Source organism: Vigna unguiculata, chromosome 11, assembly GCF_037176805.1.
Source record: "Vigna unguiculata cultivar grain cowpea cultivar isolate G323 ecotype 2 chromosome 11, ASM3717680v1, whole genome shotgun sequence".
NCBI lineage: Eukaryota > Viridiplantae > Streptophyta > Magnoliopsida > Fabales > Fabaceae > Vigna > Vigna unguiculata.
In genome coordinates, this window is record NC_140802.1 from 39,828,174 (window position 1) to 39,847,103 (window position 18,930).

At 27.5% G+C, this 18,930-nt stretch overlaps 1 protein-coding gene and 1 pseudogene across 1 annotated transcript; both read left to right on the forward strand.

Annotated features, from left to right (window-relative positions):
- Positions 1 to 454: 454 nt before the first annotated feature.
- LOC114170631 (dehydration-responsive element-binding protein 1B pseudogene) lies at positions 455 to 1,363 on the forward strand (annotated as a pseudogene).
- Positions 1,364 to 17,026: 15,663 nt separating this feature from the next.
- LOC114168729 (stress-response A/B barrel domain-containing protein At5g22580-like) lies at positions 17,027 to 18,330 on the forward strand. Its single transcript, XM_028053642.2, has 2 exons — positions 17,027 to 17,338; positions 17,898 to 18,330. Exons 1-2 carry the CDS (start codon positions 17,220 to 17,222, stop codon positions 18,094 to 18,096), a joined length of 318 nt encoding a protein of 105 aa, XP_027909443.1. The 5' UTR covers positions 17,027 to 17,219; the 3' UTR covers positions 18,097 to 18,330.
- The last annotated feature ends 600 nt before the right edge of the window (positions 18,331 to 18,930 follow it).

The window sequence follows — 18,930 nt, forward strand, 5'->3', positions numbered from 1 at the left end:
ATAGCTCTAAATATTGCAACCAACTCAAGTTCGTCATATTGTGTATTTTATCATCACATTATACAAATCTGAACAACATAATAATATCGCCCACAGTTTCACTTCCTTTTCAACATAGTTCTTCTTTTTCCTTCGTTCACCACAAACTGTTAATTTCTTTTCACCCACGAGGTTTAACAGTTTACATTCTTTGAATTTGAATACTCACCCATGCTCGCGACACGACATCCACTGACGTCACCAAACCAGAATCCAGGGTTCGACACTCTTAAAATCTGTTCTTCACACCCACGTGGTTTCCTCAAACCAGCCAAAGCAATGATATTCATGTACATGTGTCGCACGTGTACGTACGTTCCATCTCCGCGTTCATTTCCTGTCCAACTCGCGTTTACCATTCATATATATATCACTCAACCAAACACACTTTTTCTTATACAATCTTTGTCACACACAAACAACACACCCTTTTTCTCCCTCTCACTCCTTAACCAATCGAAACCCTTATCCACGCTTATGCTTCTTCATCTGTTCCAAAACTCAAATGATTAACATGAAGAACATGAAGAACAACGAATCTACTTGCTCCATTTCACTGTCTCCGCCAAACCCTAATCCACTCTGCGATTCTCCGAATCCGTCTCACAAGAGAAAAGCAGGTAGAAAGAAGTTTAGGGAGACACGGCACCCTGTGTATAGGGGTGTGCGCCAAAGAAACGGTAACAGATGGGTGTGTGAAATTAGGGAACCACTGAAAAAGTCAAGGATTTGGGTAGGGACATACCCTACTCCTGAAATGGCTGCTAGGGCACACGACGTGGCTGTTTTAGCCCTTAATGGCCTCTCTGCTAACTTCAATTTCCCCGATTCTGTTTCTCTTCTTCCCCTCGCCAAGTCTTCTTCTGCTGCAGATATAAGGGAAGCAGCAAAAGCTGCTACTGTTCATACTGTTGATACTGTTGATGATACTTTCACGCCAAACACTGATTTTTCTTGTTCCTCTCGAGGCAATTCTGGTTTTGAAGAAAATGGGAATGCTGAAGAGAGTTTTTTGAACATGAACATGCACAACGATGAGTCTGAAACAGTGTTCTTTGATGAGGAGGCACTGTATAATATGCCAGGTTTTTTGGATAGTATGGCAGAGGGGTTGCTAATTACACCACCCTCTAGAGCACTGGACTGGGACCATTCTGATTCTGAAATAGACCTTACACTGTGGAATAACTGATATCAATTACTGTACCTATATTTTTGGTTTCTCATTCTCACAGATATTTTAAACACAGTGAGAATCTATTTGTGTGTGTGAAAAAAGATACACTAATTCCTTTTTCTATAGAATCTTTGGTTAATTACTGCATGTACTGTTGTACTGCTATAATTTCTGCCAAAGCCATTTTTCAAAGTCATCAAAAAGACCTATATCTATATCCGTGTGTCTTGGTTAAGTGCATGCACCGTTTTGAGAGAAATATGAAGTCAGAAAGGTTTATATATGTAATTAGCAACGTCATTAGGGAGGAGAAGAAAAAAGTGTGAAACTGGTATATGAGAAAAATCAACAATAGTTTTCTCTGTGCCAGATATTCTCCCTACACTTTGTATCAAATTATTCTATTTGAAAAAGCACATGATAGGTTGACATGTTTCAAAATTTATAAACAACCCTTTGATGATTGCATATGATTCAGAATTTTTTTTTATATTATTATTATTATTATTAACATATAAATATAATATTTTATCGAAGGTTATTTTTAAAAATATTGAAATATTTTTAAAACATTTGTGGTTAGTTAGTTGCTTGTCATAAAAGCTTATCAATTAGTTTGGCATATAAACTGACTCTACATAGGAAGAATTTATTGTTTACATTACATATGTATGTATCTATCATAGAAAAGAAAAACGTGGTTTTCTGGTCTTCTCCCTCTCCTTTTTATCTTTTATAGGAAAAATGTAGTATGGTTGAACACAATAAGATCATAAATTAGTGTAAATTTTATTTTTATAAACCGATTTTGTAGGATTTGAAATAGGTTTAAAAAAGAATTTAAATCGTCGTCCTAGACTTTTTTATGTTGTTTCTTTGTTTTGTCTGTAACATACCGTGATAACCATTCATTTTAAAGTTTTAAAATATATCAAAAAAAAAAATACTAAAATGGTGTAATTAGTTTTAAGGCTCACTACAAGACAACACAAAATACAAAATTAATAGAAAATCTGAACTCTTTAAAAGTCCACTTATGAAATTGAAAGTTTTGTGTCAATTTACCCAATAATTAATGCCAAAATATTTATATATGAGGTATTATGCAGCTAATTTTGTGAGGATGTTGCAGCAGACACAACAAAATAAATATCCTGCAAATGTTACAATGGAGGAGGAAAGCTACAATGGAGGAGGAAAGCTGAAAAGTTATAATTTTTCTAAAATATATACTATACGGAGTTTCATCACTAATAATATAATTACCTAAAAAATTGTGATATCCCTCAACTCAAAATCTTCCTATATATTTGTTGATAGAGGGATTATAAGTAAGTGTATGCTGATTATTTAACTTGGGATAACATATTTAATGTAAACAACTTTTTGTTTTATACATGTCTTAGGGAAAAAGTTATCCGGACTAAACAAATAAATTTTTAAAAGCACGATGAAATTTGAGTAAAGTTGTTGAAAAACTCTTATCGACTAGAATAAAATTAATCAAGAGTACTCAATGTAAACTTCACTTTTACTAACTAATTTTGTAATGAGGTTAAGTGAAGTTTAAAGCTTACTTTTGACATGATATTATAAATCAAAACTTATTTTAGTAAAATTTATTATTTTTTGGATCTATTAAATCACTTATCGATCACTAAAATTAGTTAGTATTTAAAAGTTTTTTTTAATCTACTATCAATTAAATTAATTTTAATATTATAAAATTAAAACATAAAAATTATTATTTTTATAATTTTTAAAGTTAATTAGTTTTACACCAAAATGATATCTTATTGTTAAATAAACATTTTTTTATATTTTATATTTCATATGAAATACTCGGAGCACAAGATTATGTGAAAAGTGGTAAATTTTAATCAATAGCAAAAAATTTCTTCTGTAAAAGAACTTTTGACCCTGCTGATGAGATATAGGTATGAATTTGACCACCTTGCATTTTGTCAAAGTCAATCATGTGCTTGGTTCCATTCACCATCTTTACATTCTCGTACTTCTAATTTTCAAACCACTAAAAAAATGTTATTTCGTTTGTATGATAATGTTCAGAATTTAAATGTAAGTTTAAATTAAAAACAAATAAATAAAATTTATAAATTTATTTTTTTATTTTTTTTATATTTTAAATTATTTTTAAATTAAAGTAGTATTAATTTTTTTATATGAATTTAACTTAATTTTATTATTATTATCTCTCGCAAAAGGTTCATTATACACTACTAATATAAGAGAAATTAACTTTTTGAGTTAGAACAGACGTTTACAGAGAAGAAAAAAAGAAATTGAAATAAATATATTAAGATTCTAAAGTCAGAATTATTCTAACTTAAAATATCAAACAAAATAGCTATATATATATATATATATATATATATATATATATATATATATATATATATATATATATATATATTTTATTGCAGTTTAAGATAGAAAATTTTCATTGTTAAGTGAAAAAGAAATTGAAATAAATATTCTAAAGTCAGAATTATTCTAACTTAAAATATCAAACAAAATTTTTATGGTCAAAATTAATTTTTAGAATTTTATTTAGTTTAAGATGAATAAAATATAAACTTTTAATATAACCTAATTATATTAAGATATAAAAAAAATTTAAATTGCTCGGCAACTGGAATAGATCAAGAGACGTGTTGTTAGAAAAGAAAAATCTTCTAGAAGGATAATCTGGCAATGTTTTTATGCATCAATTCAAAATTTAACTACCCTTGTTTTGTCTCCACACAATGGCAAATCCGATCTTTCTCTTCTACAGCATTAATTATTAAAAATAAAGATTATATCTTAATAATGTTATTAAAGTGAGCTAAATTTAATTTGGTAGGTAAACTTTCTTTCTTTATATTTTGCACGAAAATAAAATTATCAAAGAATGATAAAAATATTTGCATTCTTATTACTTGAAAAATAGATTTATAATTCGTTGTTAAGTACAAAAATATATCAAAATTATTGATGATTTATCAATGATAAAAAATTATCAATAAAATATTCATCAATAAATTTTAGCAACAAATTTATTTATTCATCGATAATTGTCTAAAGAAAAAAATTAATTAGTAGTTATTCGTTATAATTACTAATGACTTAAATATTTAAGTAAAATTTCGATGGTAATTATCTACGAATTTAGCTTTTTTCTCTCTCCTCCTCCTCTTCTTATTCTTTTTTATTTTCTTCTTATTTCCCCTCCTCTTTCATTGTCGTTGTTGTCTGTCGTTGTCATTGTAGTTGTTTTGTACATCACCTTTGACTCCTCCTCCTCTTTCATCACTCTTGTCGTCAGTGGTGGTGTAAGCCCCATTTTTAGCTTTATGTGTTTGGGCCTAATCTTTCGTGGCCTAAGGCCAGCCCAGTAAGGGGATCCAATACCCTTACCAGCCCCTAACCCCCATTCACTCTGTCTCATTTTCAGAAACCAACTTTACATTCCCTCATCTTTTCTCTAGTAAGAGCTCTGTTACAACACAAAGATTCTCAGCCTCAAGGTTTTAGCTAGGTTCGTCCTACGCCAAAGTAAGTTGAACTCTGAAACTCTTTAACCTTGTCTTCCTTTTTCTGTTGGGTACTTTAGTTTGGTTAGGGTTTAACCCCATACCCCCATCTTGTTCTGGTTTTTTCGCGTTTCAGCTCACCATTTCTATACGTGGAGTTGTTTTGGCCTTTGGTTGCATTTCCTTAAGTCATTGTTCCCATTTGTTGCTCTCAAACCAGGTAAGGGAAGCTAGGTTTAACAGTTTAAAGTTATTTCTGCATGCTTTTGGTTTGTTCCATGTTTTGATGCTTGAATAATATATTTGATCGGATGAAACTAGTTTGTATGCATTATTGGATGTTGGCTTGAGTTGTTTCTCTGTTGCATGTGCGTTAACAGTGGCGAGAACTGTCATTCTCGCCCAAGCGAGCTCGTCTGGCCTAGGCGAGAGTATCAGAAACTCGCCCTGGTTTTGCTCGAGCATCTCGCTCAGGCGGAGAGTTCTTGTTTTGAAAGACGCATCATCTCGCTCAGGCGAGAATGGCTCGCCTAAGCGAGCCCTCGAGGAAACCAGTGGTGCTCTCTATTTGTGTCCTCGTTCAAGAGATTTTTTATCTGGACAAAGAGTGATCTCGCTCAGGCGAGAGGGTCTCGCCCAAGCGAGAGCTCACAGAGTGTCCCTGTTGCAGATCTCGCTCAGGCGACTATGCCTAGCTTAAGCGAGACAGTTGTGTAGCTTAAGCGAAGGCTTTTAGCCTAAGCGAGAAAGGGACAGGTTTGATTCTATTTCCTTTAATTTAGCTATGGTTTGGCTATATGTCTTGAATATGCATGGTTACTTGATCTATATGCACTAGAATTGGTACATTTGGTATGAGTATGGCATGGAAATGTTAATTGGGGGTGTGATAGCATGAGAATTGGATGTTTATGATAAAGGCGGTGGTTGTGGTATGAGAAACATGAAATTGGTGTGTGAGAGGCGTAATTTCATGAGTCTCGTGGGGAGATCTCATGGTAGTGTGTAGTGTATATATTAAGATAAGGATTCAAGTAAGGATCGCATCCCGAAACTCTAAAGGGTCAGTGAGTCTCAGGTAGAGCAAACTGACCCAAGTGGTGAGTGTAGCGGGAGGCCCTAGTCTTTGGTAGGATAATGACCTTAGATGCTTGAAGGCTAACCTTGTGTGTGGTAGGGTGAAACCCATTCACAATGGCTTTACAAAGCAGTAGAGACCACCATAAGTGCAAGCGTCCAGTGAATCCGATCTTATTATATTTATCCGGATAATTGAGTCATAGTGTCTTGCTTGTTTGCTATAACATGAATCTCTGTGCCTACTGTGTTGCATGCTTGGAACTGTTTTAAGTACTTGTCTGCTGTAACATGTTAAAGTTATTTTTTTTACACTAGATTACCCTTTCATTTTGTGCTTATTCTTGTCGTGTTTCTCTTTTGCGATGATCACCTTATTGGTGGGAGCAGATGGGGAAAATCCTTGAAATAGGCCTGATGGTGGCAGCGGTGCAGTTTAGTGGGTTTGCTGTGTGTGGCTCTCAGGAGCAGTTCTATGGCCCTAGTGCCTTTTGTAATTCCTTGCTCTGGGAGCATTGCTTTTGTAAAACCCACTAAGACTCCTTTAGATTATGTTTTGTTAGAGGCAATTGTTTGATGTGCCTCAATACCTTTTAAGTACTTCTTGGATGACTGTAATGGTAGATTATTCTATTTAAATGGGATGTCACAGGCGGAGCTTAGTTCATGTATTGCCCCCTTCCAAAATTCTCAAAAAAATTTATACACTATAAAATATAATAATATATTCTTATTATTTTAAAATATAAATATTTTAAAAAAATTTATTAAAGATAAAACTCAAATAATTTATAAATTAAAAAATATGAAAAAATATATTTATCATACATTTTTTTTATTTATTTTTTAATTACCATTAATTAATAATTTTATTACTAAAATGTCAAATGTCATATTCAAGATAAATTTAGTTTAAAATTTCAACTCCATTATGTTATTGTGATGCTTTTATCCATCTAAATTTAAAAATTTTATCAACCATAGTTGAACATGTCATGTGATACTGACACTAACATATGAACTATACAAATATGTGACATTAATATTGTCATGTGAAACCGCGTTAACCTAATACATGACAAAAAAAAAAAACCAAGAAAAAATTGAAAATATTACAAACTAAAAGGACCTAATTGAATCATTTTTCAAAACTAGATAACTAAATTGAATTCTTTGTACAAATTGGTTGACCAAAAAAGAATTTTAGCCTCTGAAAGAACAAAGAATAATTTATTAGATATATATGATTTATTTTATATTTATAATTATATTAAATTTTATATTTATTTTTATTGTATTAGTGACACTAATAAAATATATAAATTTTAATTATATTATTTTGGTCACTGAGTGTTGTCGCCCATCACCATTGTTGTTGTCGCCAATGTAGATGATCATGAAAATGTAGTTTTTATAGTAACTTTTGCATACTCTACTTGATATATATAATGAATAATTTAAAAAAGAAATCATGTATTTTCTAAATGATAACTTACTTTAAAATGGTGATAATTATGTATGCATAATTTATTTTAATCTTTATCATTATTAGTATATTGCAATCTAGAACATGCAAAACTGTTTTCTTAGGCTATAAAGAAGGTACAAAAGGATATGTTTGTATATGATCTTCAATCTCATCAAATTTTAATTTCCAGAAATGTTTTTCTTTATGAAAATGTGTTTCCTATTTCTATACCTATTAACTCATCCTTTAGCTCATTCATAGATAATTCTCATTCCTCCTCTCAGTACGGTTCTTTTAGCCATCAATATATGTTTCGGTTTTCTTTCTGTTTCTATAGAATTCTGTATAACTCTCTTATAATATTTGGATTAACAAGTTCAATAAAAATGAGATTTTCACGTCACCAAATCTAAGAATCATTTAAATAAGATATAAAATGTGTAATTTGAAATATTTTTATGCAAGAAGCATATTTTACTTTATTTTACTGTGTATATTAAAATGTGAACAAAATTCAGTAAATATGAACAAAATGAATTATAATTTTAAATATTATAGTATATAATCTAAAATATATTCTTAAGTTCTGGATTGTGTAATTTTTGGAATATATTTTTAAATTACACAACTCAGATTTTTTTTTTATTAATGGGAAATATGATTTTTTTTCTTTACATTTATAAAAATTTAAGAAAACGTTATGAGAGACTAAAAGAAAAAACTTTTGGATTTTTGTAGTGTTTATTTTTCTCTTTTGGGCCTCCTCTTCAATGCAAAAACTGAAGTATATGGATCCAATTTACAGTTTTAAACATGACCCATTTAAATATTTATCTTTATTTACTGCGTATGTATATAAAATTTAAACTTCATATTAATGAAAAGTAATACTATTCTAATAACGTTTAATCATCTTCTATTGTTTTCTTTATAATAATTATTTGTCGGAAAATTAATTAATAAGGTATGCATATAACATAATAATGAAAAAGAAAACTTCAAAACTATTACATGACAATGTAATAAATCATGAGTCACGTGAGTGTGTTGAAACTACGTTTTATTCTTTTAAAAAAAATTCTGTTAACACGTTTTTAATGATTCACAGAAACAAAATAATTGTCTTTCTTGTTAATTGAAACTAATCTCAGTCAACAAATTTGACAGCAGCAAAAATTAGTTTGACCCATTATCAGGAAATGATAAACTTATATATTTAAACGGTTTTAATTCATCATAGTAAATTATAATAAAAAAAACAAATATTTGCTTATGCTTATTTAACTAGGCTGGTGTTTAGGTTTAAACAACTTTTTTCATAACTTAATAACAAAAATCGACTTATTTTTTTCCTTAAAGGGTCTGACATAATTTATGGGCAACTCAAAAGTTTGAGAAGCCTAAAACAAATTTAAAAAATAAGATATTTTATTTAAAATTTATTTTTTGAACTTTTTTATGCAAAATTTATTAATTGTCATAATTAATTTTATTTAGTATTTATTTTTTAATAGATAATATGACTAATCCATTGAGACATGGTTGATCTTAAATATACTTTTTAATTTTTAGACTCGACAGGATTCCTTACTCTTACATCTCGCTTAAAAAATGAAAAATCAAGGGTCACGTGGTTCGAAATCGAAAAAACTATACGAAAATGGTTTTGAAATATTTTGTACTTTTAGGAAGTGAACCCGACCATAATTAGTCTCGTGCAAATAAAATAGTGGTACAGAAGACAAAAATCATAAGGGGTGCGCGAAGTGAAACGTGGGGTGAGGATTGAGCTTACAATCCACTACATATCAATACAAAAAATCTCAGATCGCAACCAAGAACTCAAGAACAACTATTTGAATCAAAAAAAGTTTTTTAAAAAGATGAACAAGATAGGTCACAATCGAAACAATTGTTAAGAGACGAATTTTTGGTCTATAAGTCGGTTACCATAGAGAAGGTATTAGCACCTACAACATCAATCTTAAGACATTACCTTTAATTAAATATGAGAAACGAATGTAATTTCTCTAAATATTTTTTTTCCCAAAAATAAGAATAAAAGAGTGCATAAAAGAAACAAAAATATATATTTTAATTAACAAGAATTCACCTTCTCAAAATTGAAAAATTGGGGTGACCTAGTTTGAAATAAAAAGAAAAGTATATTTAAATTGTCTTGAAATTTTTTGAATTTTTTAGGAAGTGAACTTGACAAAAATTGTCTCGCAATCAAAACAATGGTACTAAGGACAAATCATAAGGGGTGCACGAAAAAAAAAAGTGGAATGTGCGAGGTGAGCTTACAATCCACTCAATAAAACTCTAAGGTTAACAAAACATGAGGATATACCACAAAAAACAATTAGTAGCCTAGAAAGATTACAACAACAAAAAAAGAAAACAAAGAGGTATGATGAGTAGCTAAAGGATGAGCTTGCAAAATTTTGAACACAACTATTAATTAAAAGAGGTGAGATGAAAGATGTAAAATTAATTTTGGATTGGGGATTTGATGATTTGAGGAGCATGATCAATATGATTACTGAAAGAATTTGTTCCTTACCATCAATGCATTTAAAGAGGTGCATTCCTTAATCAAGAAGAATGAGAAGCTTATGTCAAGTAAGATTGATTTCTTTCTTTTTATTTTTTTTTTGTCAAAAACAATTAATTTTTTTTGTTTATTCACCCGTGTCGTAGGGTGTGAGGATTGAGCTTACAATCCACTACATAAAACCTACGTGGTGCTAGGTTAACAAAACATGAGGATATGCCACAAAAAATAATAACTAGCCCAAAAATATAAATAAAAAAGTAAAAAATAAAACAAAGAGGTATGGTGAGTAGTTATAGGATGGGCTTGCAAAATTTGGAACAGAGCTACTAGCTCAAAGAGGTAAAAATGAAATATGTAAAAATAATTTTTGATTGGGAACTGGATGATATGAGGAGCGTCATTAATATGATTACCAATAAAATTTGCTCCATCAAAGCTTTTCAAAGAGATGGACTCCTTAAGTGGGGAGGATGAGAAACTTATGTAATGTAAGAATGATTTCTTTATTTCTTTATTTTTTTTTCAAACAAAAAGATACACTTTTTTGTTTATGCACCCTTGTCGCAAAACAAATCGTGACAAGACGGTGACAAAAGGGTTAAATGGTGTGAAAACAGAATTTGAAGTCACCACCATAGTTTATTCTTGAAAACTAAGAAAAACCATTAAACAAGATATGGTCTACCATAATCATATTTTTGGTTTGTGAGTCAGCTACATGTAGGGACGATATTAGCACTCAACACCCGTTCTAAGTCAGTATCTTTAATTAAATATGCGAAACAAATGTGAATTTTCTTCATGTTTATTTATTTCTCCCAAAAAGAAGATTAAAAAGGTGCATACAAGAAACAAAAATTTATTTTTTAATTTTTAGACCCCGACAAAGATTTACCTTATTTCGTATTTCATTTCAAAAATGCAAAATCAGAAGTTACATAGTTCAAATTTGAAAAAAACAATATCAAAATGATTTTGTAAGATTTTAGATTTTTTGAAAAGTGAACCTAACAAGAATTGGTTTCACAAACAAAATAGTGTTACAAAGAGTAAATTATATGGATTACGCGATACACAAAGTGCAATGTGCTACTAAGGAAGTTTACGATCCACTCAATAAAACTCATGATTAACCTTGTTTTTCATAGTTCTACCAAACAAAATAACTTTGTTTATTTTGATTTTAAGTAGAAATAGAAATTTGCTAGGGTGATCATGATATTATATGGATCAGAGTAAAATAATAGATCAAATTCTCTAATAAACTAGTATTTTAAAATATAAATATATATTAATAGAAAAGAAATGAAAAAGCTTCATTAAAATTATGTTTCATTAAGTGATGAAAATGTCATTAGTATTAAGGGCACTATATTTAGTTCTTAAGTAATAATTTGAGTTTCAACCATGTGGACGGAAAAAATAATGTTGGAAGAGTATATTATAGTCTAATTAGGAAAGATTAACCATTTTCGTACCAATAAAACTATTATAAAAGACCAATAATGCGGTCTTATCAAATGTTTTAAAAATATACCAAATGCTTATTAAATTTACTTGGTTTGTTATCGTCCATGAAATAAATATATAACAATATAAAGTAAAAAGAAGAACAGAGTTTACTCCATAATTATTTAGACATTTTTAATTTAACTCTAGGTCACGCTTAGTTCTATAGGTAAATGCACAATTGATTTTATATTATTAAAACATATATAAATTAGGCTTAATTATAAATTTAAATTAGAATACACTGTATATGGGTATCCACAAATACAAATATTATGATATTTGTACTCGCTGCATTAATATGCAGGTATTAAAACTCGTAAATATCTATTTACAATATTCATTTTTTACTTGTTGTGAAATTTTATCTTCAGATATTCGTGGTCCAATTTTTTTTTCATCCCTACATATGCTATTTGGAATTGTTATATTTAGACCCTAATCATTTTCATTGCTCTTTATATTACACCATCTGTGACAATAATAAAATATCTTCATTCTTATTTATCCTTTACCTATCCTTAATCAACCTATTACCCAATTTTAACGTTATAAAACAGTTATATTATTAGGAAAAAAGGATCAAATATATAATTCAGTATAATCTCAAATACTTAAAAAATGTTGTTCCAAATGAGATATTGGGGCGGAACGCGAAAAAAAAAAAAAGAAAACAAAAAGAAATTGTCTCTAATACTTATTACAAAAACATTGAAAAAATAATTTATAAAAATATTACACTACAAAACTAGATCTTTTTTAGATTGGAAGTCTATTACATGTAAAGAATGTCTTTGCACCCTTCATATTCAATGTTTTTATCGACCTAAAAATATAGTTACTCATAATCATCGACGGAACTTTATTATGATTAAGGAGAAAGTCTTTTTAATTTTATTTTTTATAAGTAATTTATATATTTTAAAATTATATTATATTATATTATATATATATATATATATATATATATATATATTAAGTTTTGAAAATTTTATCATTTTATTTATATAAATAATTTATTTATGTATTTTTATTGTTTAAAAATAAAATAAAAATTAATTTGATGGATATTTGTTAATAAAAAGGAATAAGATTTTATCTCTGTACATAAGATTTTTTTTTTCAGTAAGTTATCAAGAAAGTATGAAAGTAAAAAAAGAAGATAAAAATATAATTGGAAAAAAGATGGAAGAACAATGAAATTGAGGAATGTATTATCACAATATATCTCATAAATTAATATTAGTATTTTATTATGATTTATGTATTTTAAATTTATGGTTCTTTTATTCCTATTACGATATTTTTTCCAAATCAAGTTTTTTTTCAAATTAGTATGAACCATAATCAAGATTTTAGGAATTCTTCTATAAAATTGCCATGAACCTGATTGTAGTCCTCATATTAGTATAATTCTAATTTTGAAATTTAGGAATTTTGTATTTTCAGTTTAAATTTGTAAAATTTTATGAATGTATCTAGGTTGCATTACAAATTTTGTAACACATAATAAATTAGTTGAATAGTCTTAAATTGGAATAGAAATGAAAAATATTAGAAATTAAAAAGTACATCAGTAAATCAATGTAGAAATATAATTTAAGTAGAGGAAATGAAAAGTTTATTTGTCTAATTAAAAATAATTTTATATATAAAAAATTCAATTTGACATCCCTAAAATTTGTATTCAAGTTCCCTCACTGCTCATAATTAAATAAATATATTATTTATATTTTTAAAATATTTGTATTAACCTAAAATAATTAAAACATTATTTTAAATAGATACTAATCATTAAATAAATATTAATCTATATTTTGTTATTTAAAAAAAATAAATTAGTTATCATTGTTATTGTTAAGGTGAATTACTATTTTAGTTATAATTTTTGTTGGTTTTATTCACTTTGTTTTATATATATATATATATATATAATTAAATCTATGTTAAATTAATTCTATTTAGTTATTTGCATTAGATTTCTATAAACCGCGTTAACATCATCTCTGTAAATATTATTGATTAGTTCATAGTATTTTTATTCGTTTTATATTTCTTTTTCAATTTTTGTTTAATTTTCTTTTCACGTGTTAGAATTTTTCTCATACCACGTGACAATGCAACTATAATGTGACACCACATAGACCTTAACATGTAAAAGAAAATTAAAAAATTAAAAATTAAAAAAAGTTTTATAAAAGATATATTATTTTTTTATATTTAATTTCAGAGGACCGAGTGTTCGCTCCTATATATCTCAACAGAAAACAAAGTTAGGTAACTATTATAGTATAGAAAAGATTTGTACAATGATCATTAAAAAGTTAGATTAATTTATAATTTGTTCGCTATATTGGTTTTTGATTATTTTAATCTTTATATTTGTTTTAGATATATAATAAAATAATAAATTTGCAATTATCTTCTTTTCCAGATATTTCACCTTTTTTAAGTATTCTTTTATATACTGTTTAGGTTATATGATAGTTGAATCGAGATATCAATTATGTATTTATTGGAAAATTTACATTTTGAATAGTGAATTATTTTGTATCATAAAGTAAGATTTATAAACAATTAAAAGTGTAATATATACTTAAATACTAGGTATGGTAATAAGATAGGGTGGGCACATGTTTCAATATATCACACATATCTTTGAAGTAAAATTTATTGTCCCATTTAACAGGTACAAGATTTTTGTTTATCTTCATCTATTTCGGATACGAAATTTATTTGTACTTAGTGATGCTTGTTTATTGATTCAATATTAATTAATTATTTTTTATAAAACAATAAAAGTAACAAAAATATAAAATTATTAAATATTTAACATAAAAATATATTCTAATTTGTTGAGTGTCAAATATTTTAAAAAAATATTATAATTATATAAATTTTAAATCAAAATATCGAATAACAATCGGATAAATATTTCACAATTACATATAAATAAAATTTGATGACATCTATACCATCTATTAATTTACAAATTAATTAAACAAAATTGATAAAATTAATTTTTTTTAAAGTTATAAAAAAAATATTTAAGTTTTAAGTTTAAAAATATTTCAAATTTCTTTTTATTTCTTTTTTAATTGTAATGAAATCTTATTAAACAATATTATCGTATTATAGAGAATGAAACCTCTTTATACAAATGAGGTGGTTACATTTATAAGAATACATTAGAACATAAAAAATTGTTATATAAAATATTATCAAAATAATATTCTACATAAAAATAAATAACAAACAAAACTATTAAAAAATGTAAAAATTATCAAACATGGTCCTAAAAAACTCTTTAATATACCTTTAAATTAAATTACATAAAAAAATTGTATAATTAAAATTACGATAATAAGATGAAAAATATTTTAAAATACGAGAAAACTTCTTAAATATTAAAGTAATCGAACACTTGAGAGAAAATGAAAATAGTTTTAATGAAACAAAAATCTTTCAAATAAAATAAAAGAATAATACCTAGTAAATAAAATTTTAGGCAATTGAACATTCGAGTGCTAAATACCCACGAATTGGTTCATTTTCCATCTTTATTAAATATATGGCTTAAATATATTAGAGAAATATGTTATTTCATTGTTTAATCATTGCTGTTCATTGTGCTCGCGCCAAAAAGTAAAATATTTTTATCAAAGTTGAGTCTCATAATTTTATTTTACGTAAGAATAATGATATTTTGAGTTAATTTTAAGTTATCTTTTCAATCATTTTTCAATTATTATTATTTTAATGATGTGATATATTAATCTAAAAATGATTAGAATAATAAATTATAACAATAAATAAAAAGTTAGATTAAAATATTATTATTCTTTCTATAAAATTCATTTTACGCCGATTCAGTGTGCCATCCAAACAAGAATCACAATAGATGCATCTTGTGAAAGAGAAGATTCGAATCTTACCTTTTCATATAAAGTATCACACAATACACCATCATACAGCAATGATTTCATGTTTTTTTAGTGGCCACTCTTCTTCGTATAAATAGCAAGTCAATTACTACCCAAAAAATTATTTTATTACCTTTTCTTAGTGTTTTACAGAAAGACATTCCTAACTCTAATCTAAGATCCACATGTGAAAAGAACTCAATGTAATAAAAAAAATGTATGTTGAAATTTTTTGTTAATAATATTGAAAATTTCACTTTGAGATAAGAAAAAATTAAAGGATATAAATATATTCAACCATCATCTTAGGACCTAACTTTATAAGATTATTAGATTTAAAAAGTTTGATGTCAAAGTTTTCCAAAGTCTACTCTAACAAAATTTGTTATTTATTAAACATATGTAGATGAAACCTTACTTATAAACCAATAAACTAATTACATGAGATTCTATTAGACTTAAAATTTATTTATTAAGAAATAAATACTCTTTTTACTATATATTATATGTTAGTGATTAACATGTAACTAAGTTATTTTCTTTTTAGCAAAAAGTTAAATTTACATGCGATTTCTTTAATCAAGTAAATTTTGTACCACTTAAATTTCTTAATCTAGGAGTAAATACTGGAATCTATTATTGACTAAAATATCATCAATTATTGAAATTTGGACTAGATTAAAGAAAAAAAAATTCTAAAAAAATCAGCCCAAAATAATTCAATTGTATTAAAGGTTTTTGATTTCATAATATCTCATGATTAAGACATATTACCAATTCTATTGATCTTATTAGGCTATTTATAATCAATAATGCGTATTTTTTCACATGTCATGTCATATAATCAAGTTAAATATTGTTGGAGTTTATATCTATAATAACATAGAAACATGTTGTTCCAAAATAAATACTTGTTAATATTTCTAGGAATTGAAATCAATGATATTCAAATATATTTTCCTCCTTTAACTTATAAATAACGTTAATGTTTTGATCTCTTAAGATAATATTATTAGGATTAATCATTGCACTTAAATAAAGATTTTTTTAGTATTTAACCGAAAATTTATTCCAATATATCTTATAGTCTCACGTTACTTAGAAATCGAAACTAAAAATAATTTAAATAAATATTTTTCTTTTAATAATTCAATTAAGTCTTTATAGACAAAAAAAAAACTCTAACTTTTGAAATGCAGAAAATATCTCAAAAATGATTGAAAAATGTATTCACAAAATTTCCAAATTCCCATGTAAAAGGCATTAAATGATTTCAACATCATTTATTAGGCAAAGTAAAAAAAAAAGTATTTTTGGAATTAAATAGGTGAAGTTGATAAATAAAAAATGACCTGCACATCATTGTTGTTTATTGAAGTGAGTAAAGATTCCTTAAAGATAAGTACATAGGAAGATGGCATTGATCCATGAATTGAAGAAGTTCAATAATTTACCTTGGTGGTGCACATGGCAAGGACAAGAAGAACAGTCCAGAAAATGGCACCACTTTTTCTTGAATAGAAAATGGCAGTGAAGAAAGGAAAAGGGTTGTGACACATATATTATGATAATGTTTTCTGACTCTGAATGAGGCCAACACATAACTCAAACTTCTAGAGGGAAATGACCCCAATGGTGTGTCCTTCATGCACAATGACAATTACACCAGACAACTTTTACTGTGCAAATATGGAGAAGAAGTTGCACCATGGTGGGTCTATGTTTCAAACCAGTACCTTTCCTCATATTCAACCGTGGATTCTGTCCCCAAAAACTTTTTTGCTAATTCATTACCCCAACACAGCGGTGAAATTGCTCTTCTAGGATCTCACACTGTAAAATACTTTGTGCCTGCATCTTGTGGCTTTTCTGCATAAATATGTGCCTGCTATGAACTATACTTCTGGTTCATAAGACTTGTGTTGCAGCTATGGGATCCTTTAATCACTATGTGATTGTTAAGTTCAAGGATGGTGTTGCAGTTGAAGAACTCATTCTAGGGTTGGAGAAGATGGTATCTGGAATTGATCAAGTCAAATCCTTTGAATGGTATAAAATCATATCTTGCTTTACTTTATTTCTAGATGGTGTGTTCTTCTTTCTCTTAAAAGACTTACTTTTCTGCATTTTACATGACTGGTTAATAGTTCTTTGTGATCTATGAAGAGGGCATGCCATCACTTTGTTTAAGGTTGTTGTTTGATTTTTGTCGATGATTCATAAATTCATTATTTTAAGATTTTGGATTAGAAATTGTGTCAATTTGCGTCAATTTCGGTTAGATTTTTTGAGAGAGAATTACTGGAAAGATACAACATCAGTGAAACCTGAATTCAACCCATATATAAAGATCGACATCACTCTTAACTCAAAATCTTAAGATGATGGGTTTATGATCTTCATCTTACATTGTGTTCAAATTTTTCATTTTTACTTAACGTAGAACTTAGACTTACTTGGATTTCCAACTATCTTTTATATCTCTTATAAGTGGTCGATTAAAAGTCTCATTGGTGTTCTGTTTTTCCGGTTATCCTTTCTTGAAAGACGCATTTATTGAACAACTGATGATATGCTAAGACAAGGTTTCACTATGTTTGAATGACAGGGGAAAGGACATTGAAAGCCATGAAATGCTAAGACAAGGATTCACTCATGTTTTCTTGATGGCATTCAATGGAAAAGAGGAGTTCAATGCATTTCAGACTCATCCCAATCATGTTGAGTTCTCAGGAGTGTTTTCACCAGCTGTTGAGAAGATTGTGGTGCTGGATTTTCCATCTAAGCTTGTCAAAGCACCAGCATGATCCTCAACTTATTCAATCAATTAAACTTTCCATCTTTATAGTACTACATGCATGTGTGTTCTTCTGTTATGCTTGTTCCTAGTAATCCTGCATCTTCTTCTGCAGTTTCAACTTCATAATAAGCTCTCTCTTTTTTTCCTGATTAATGAAAGTTCTAGCAGTTCCATTGGTTAATACTATGAAAATGTTTCATGTGAAAAATAATGTTGATGTAATACTATTAATTCTCTCCAATGTTTTTACTCTGTTACTCAGATTTGAAAAGGTATCAATTTTTTCACAAAGGGTTGTGTGATGAATGTGAAAAGTTTGAACCCTTTATTGGATGAGTCTAGATTTTCTTTGTTGAGATTTTAGTACTCTCTATAAAAAACAAGTTTTGATGTATTTTAAAATATAAATTCAGTATTCATATATGTATTTTGAAGGTTCAGGAAGAGAGATAACACTAAAAATTGAGAAAAAAGAAATCTAAACTTTTATTCGGCACTCATTTGAATCTCTTGGAAATTTACATATCAATTACTAATGAAAGTTACTTGATACTTTTATTAATAGTATATAAATAATTTGTTACAAAATTTCAATTATTATTACATATAATAATTCAATCTTTGATTATGTTATTTTTAATGTTACAATATTTCTAAAAATTATTTTATCTACTCAAATATGGTATTGATATTTTTTTATTATCATACTTTATATGTTCATACATGATATAAATATTTTGATATTTTTTTAATATGTTAGCAGAATAAATATATATATATATATATATATATATATTATGTATGTATAGATTTTTGTTACAAAATTCACTAGTAGTCTATA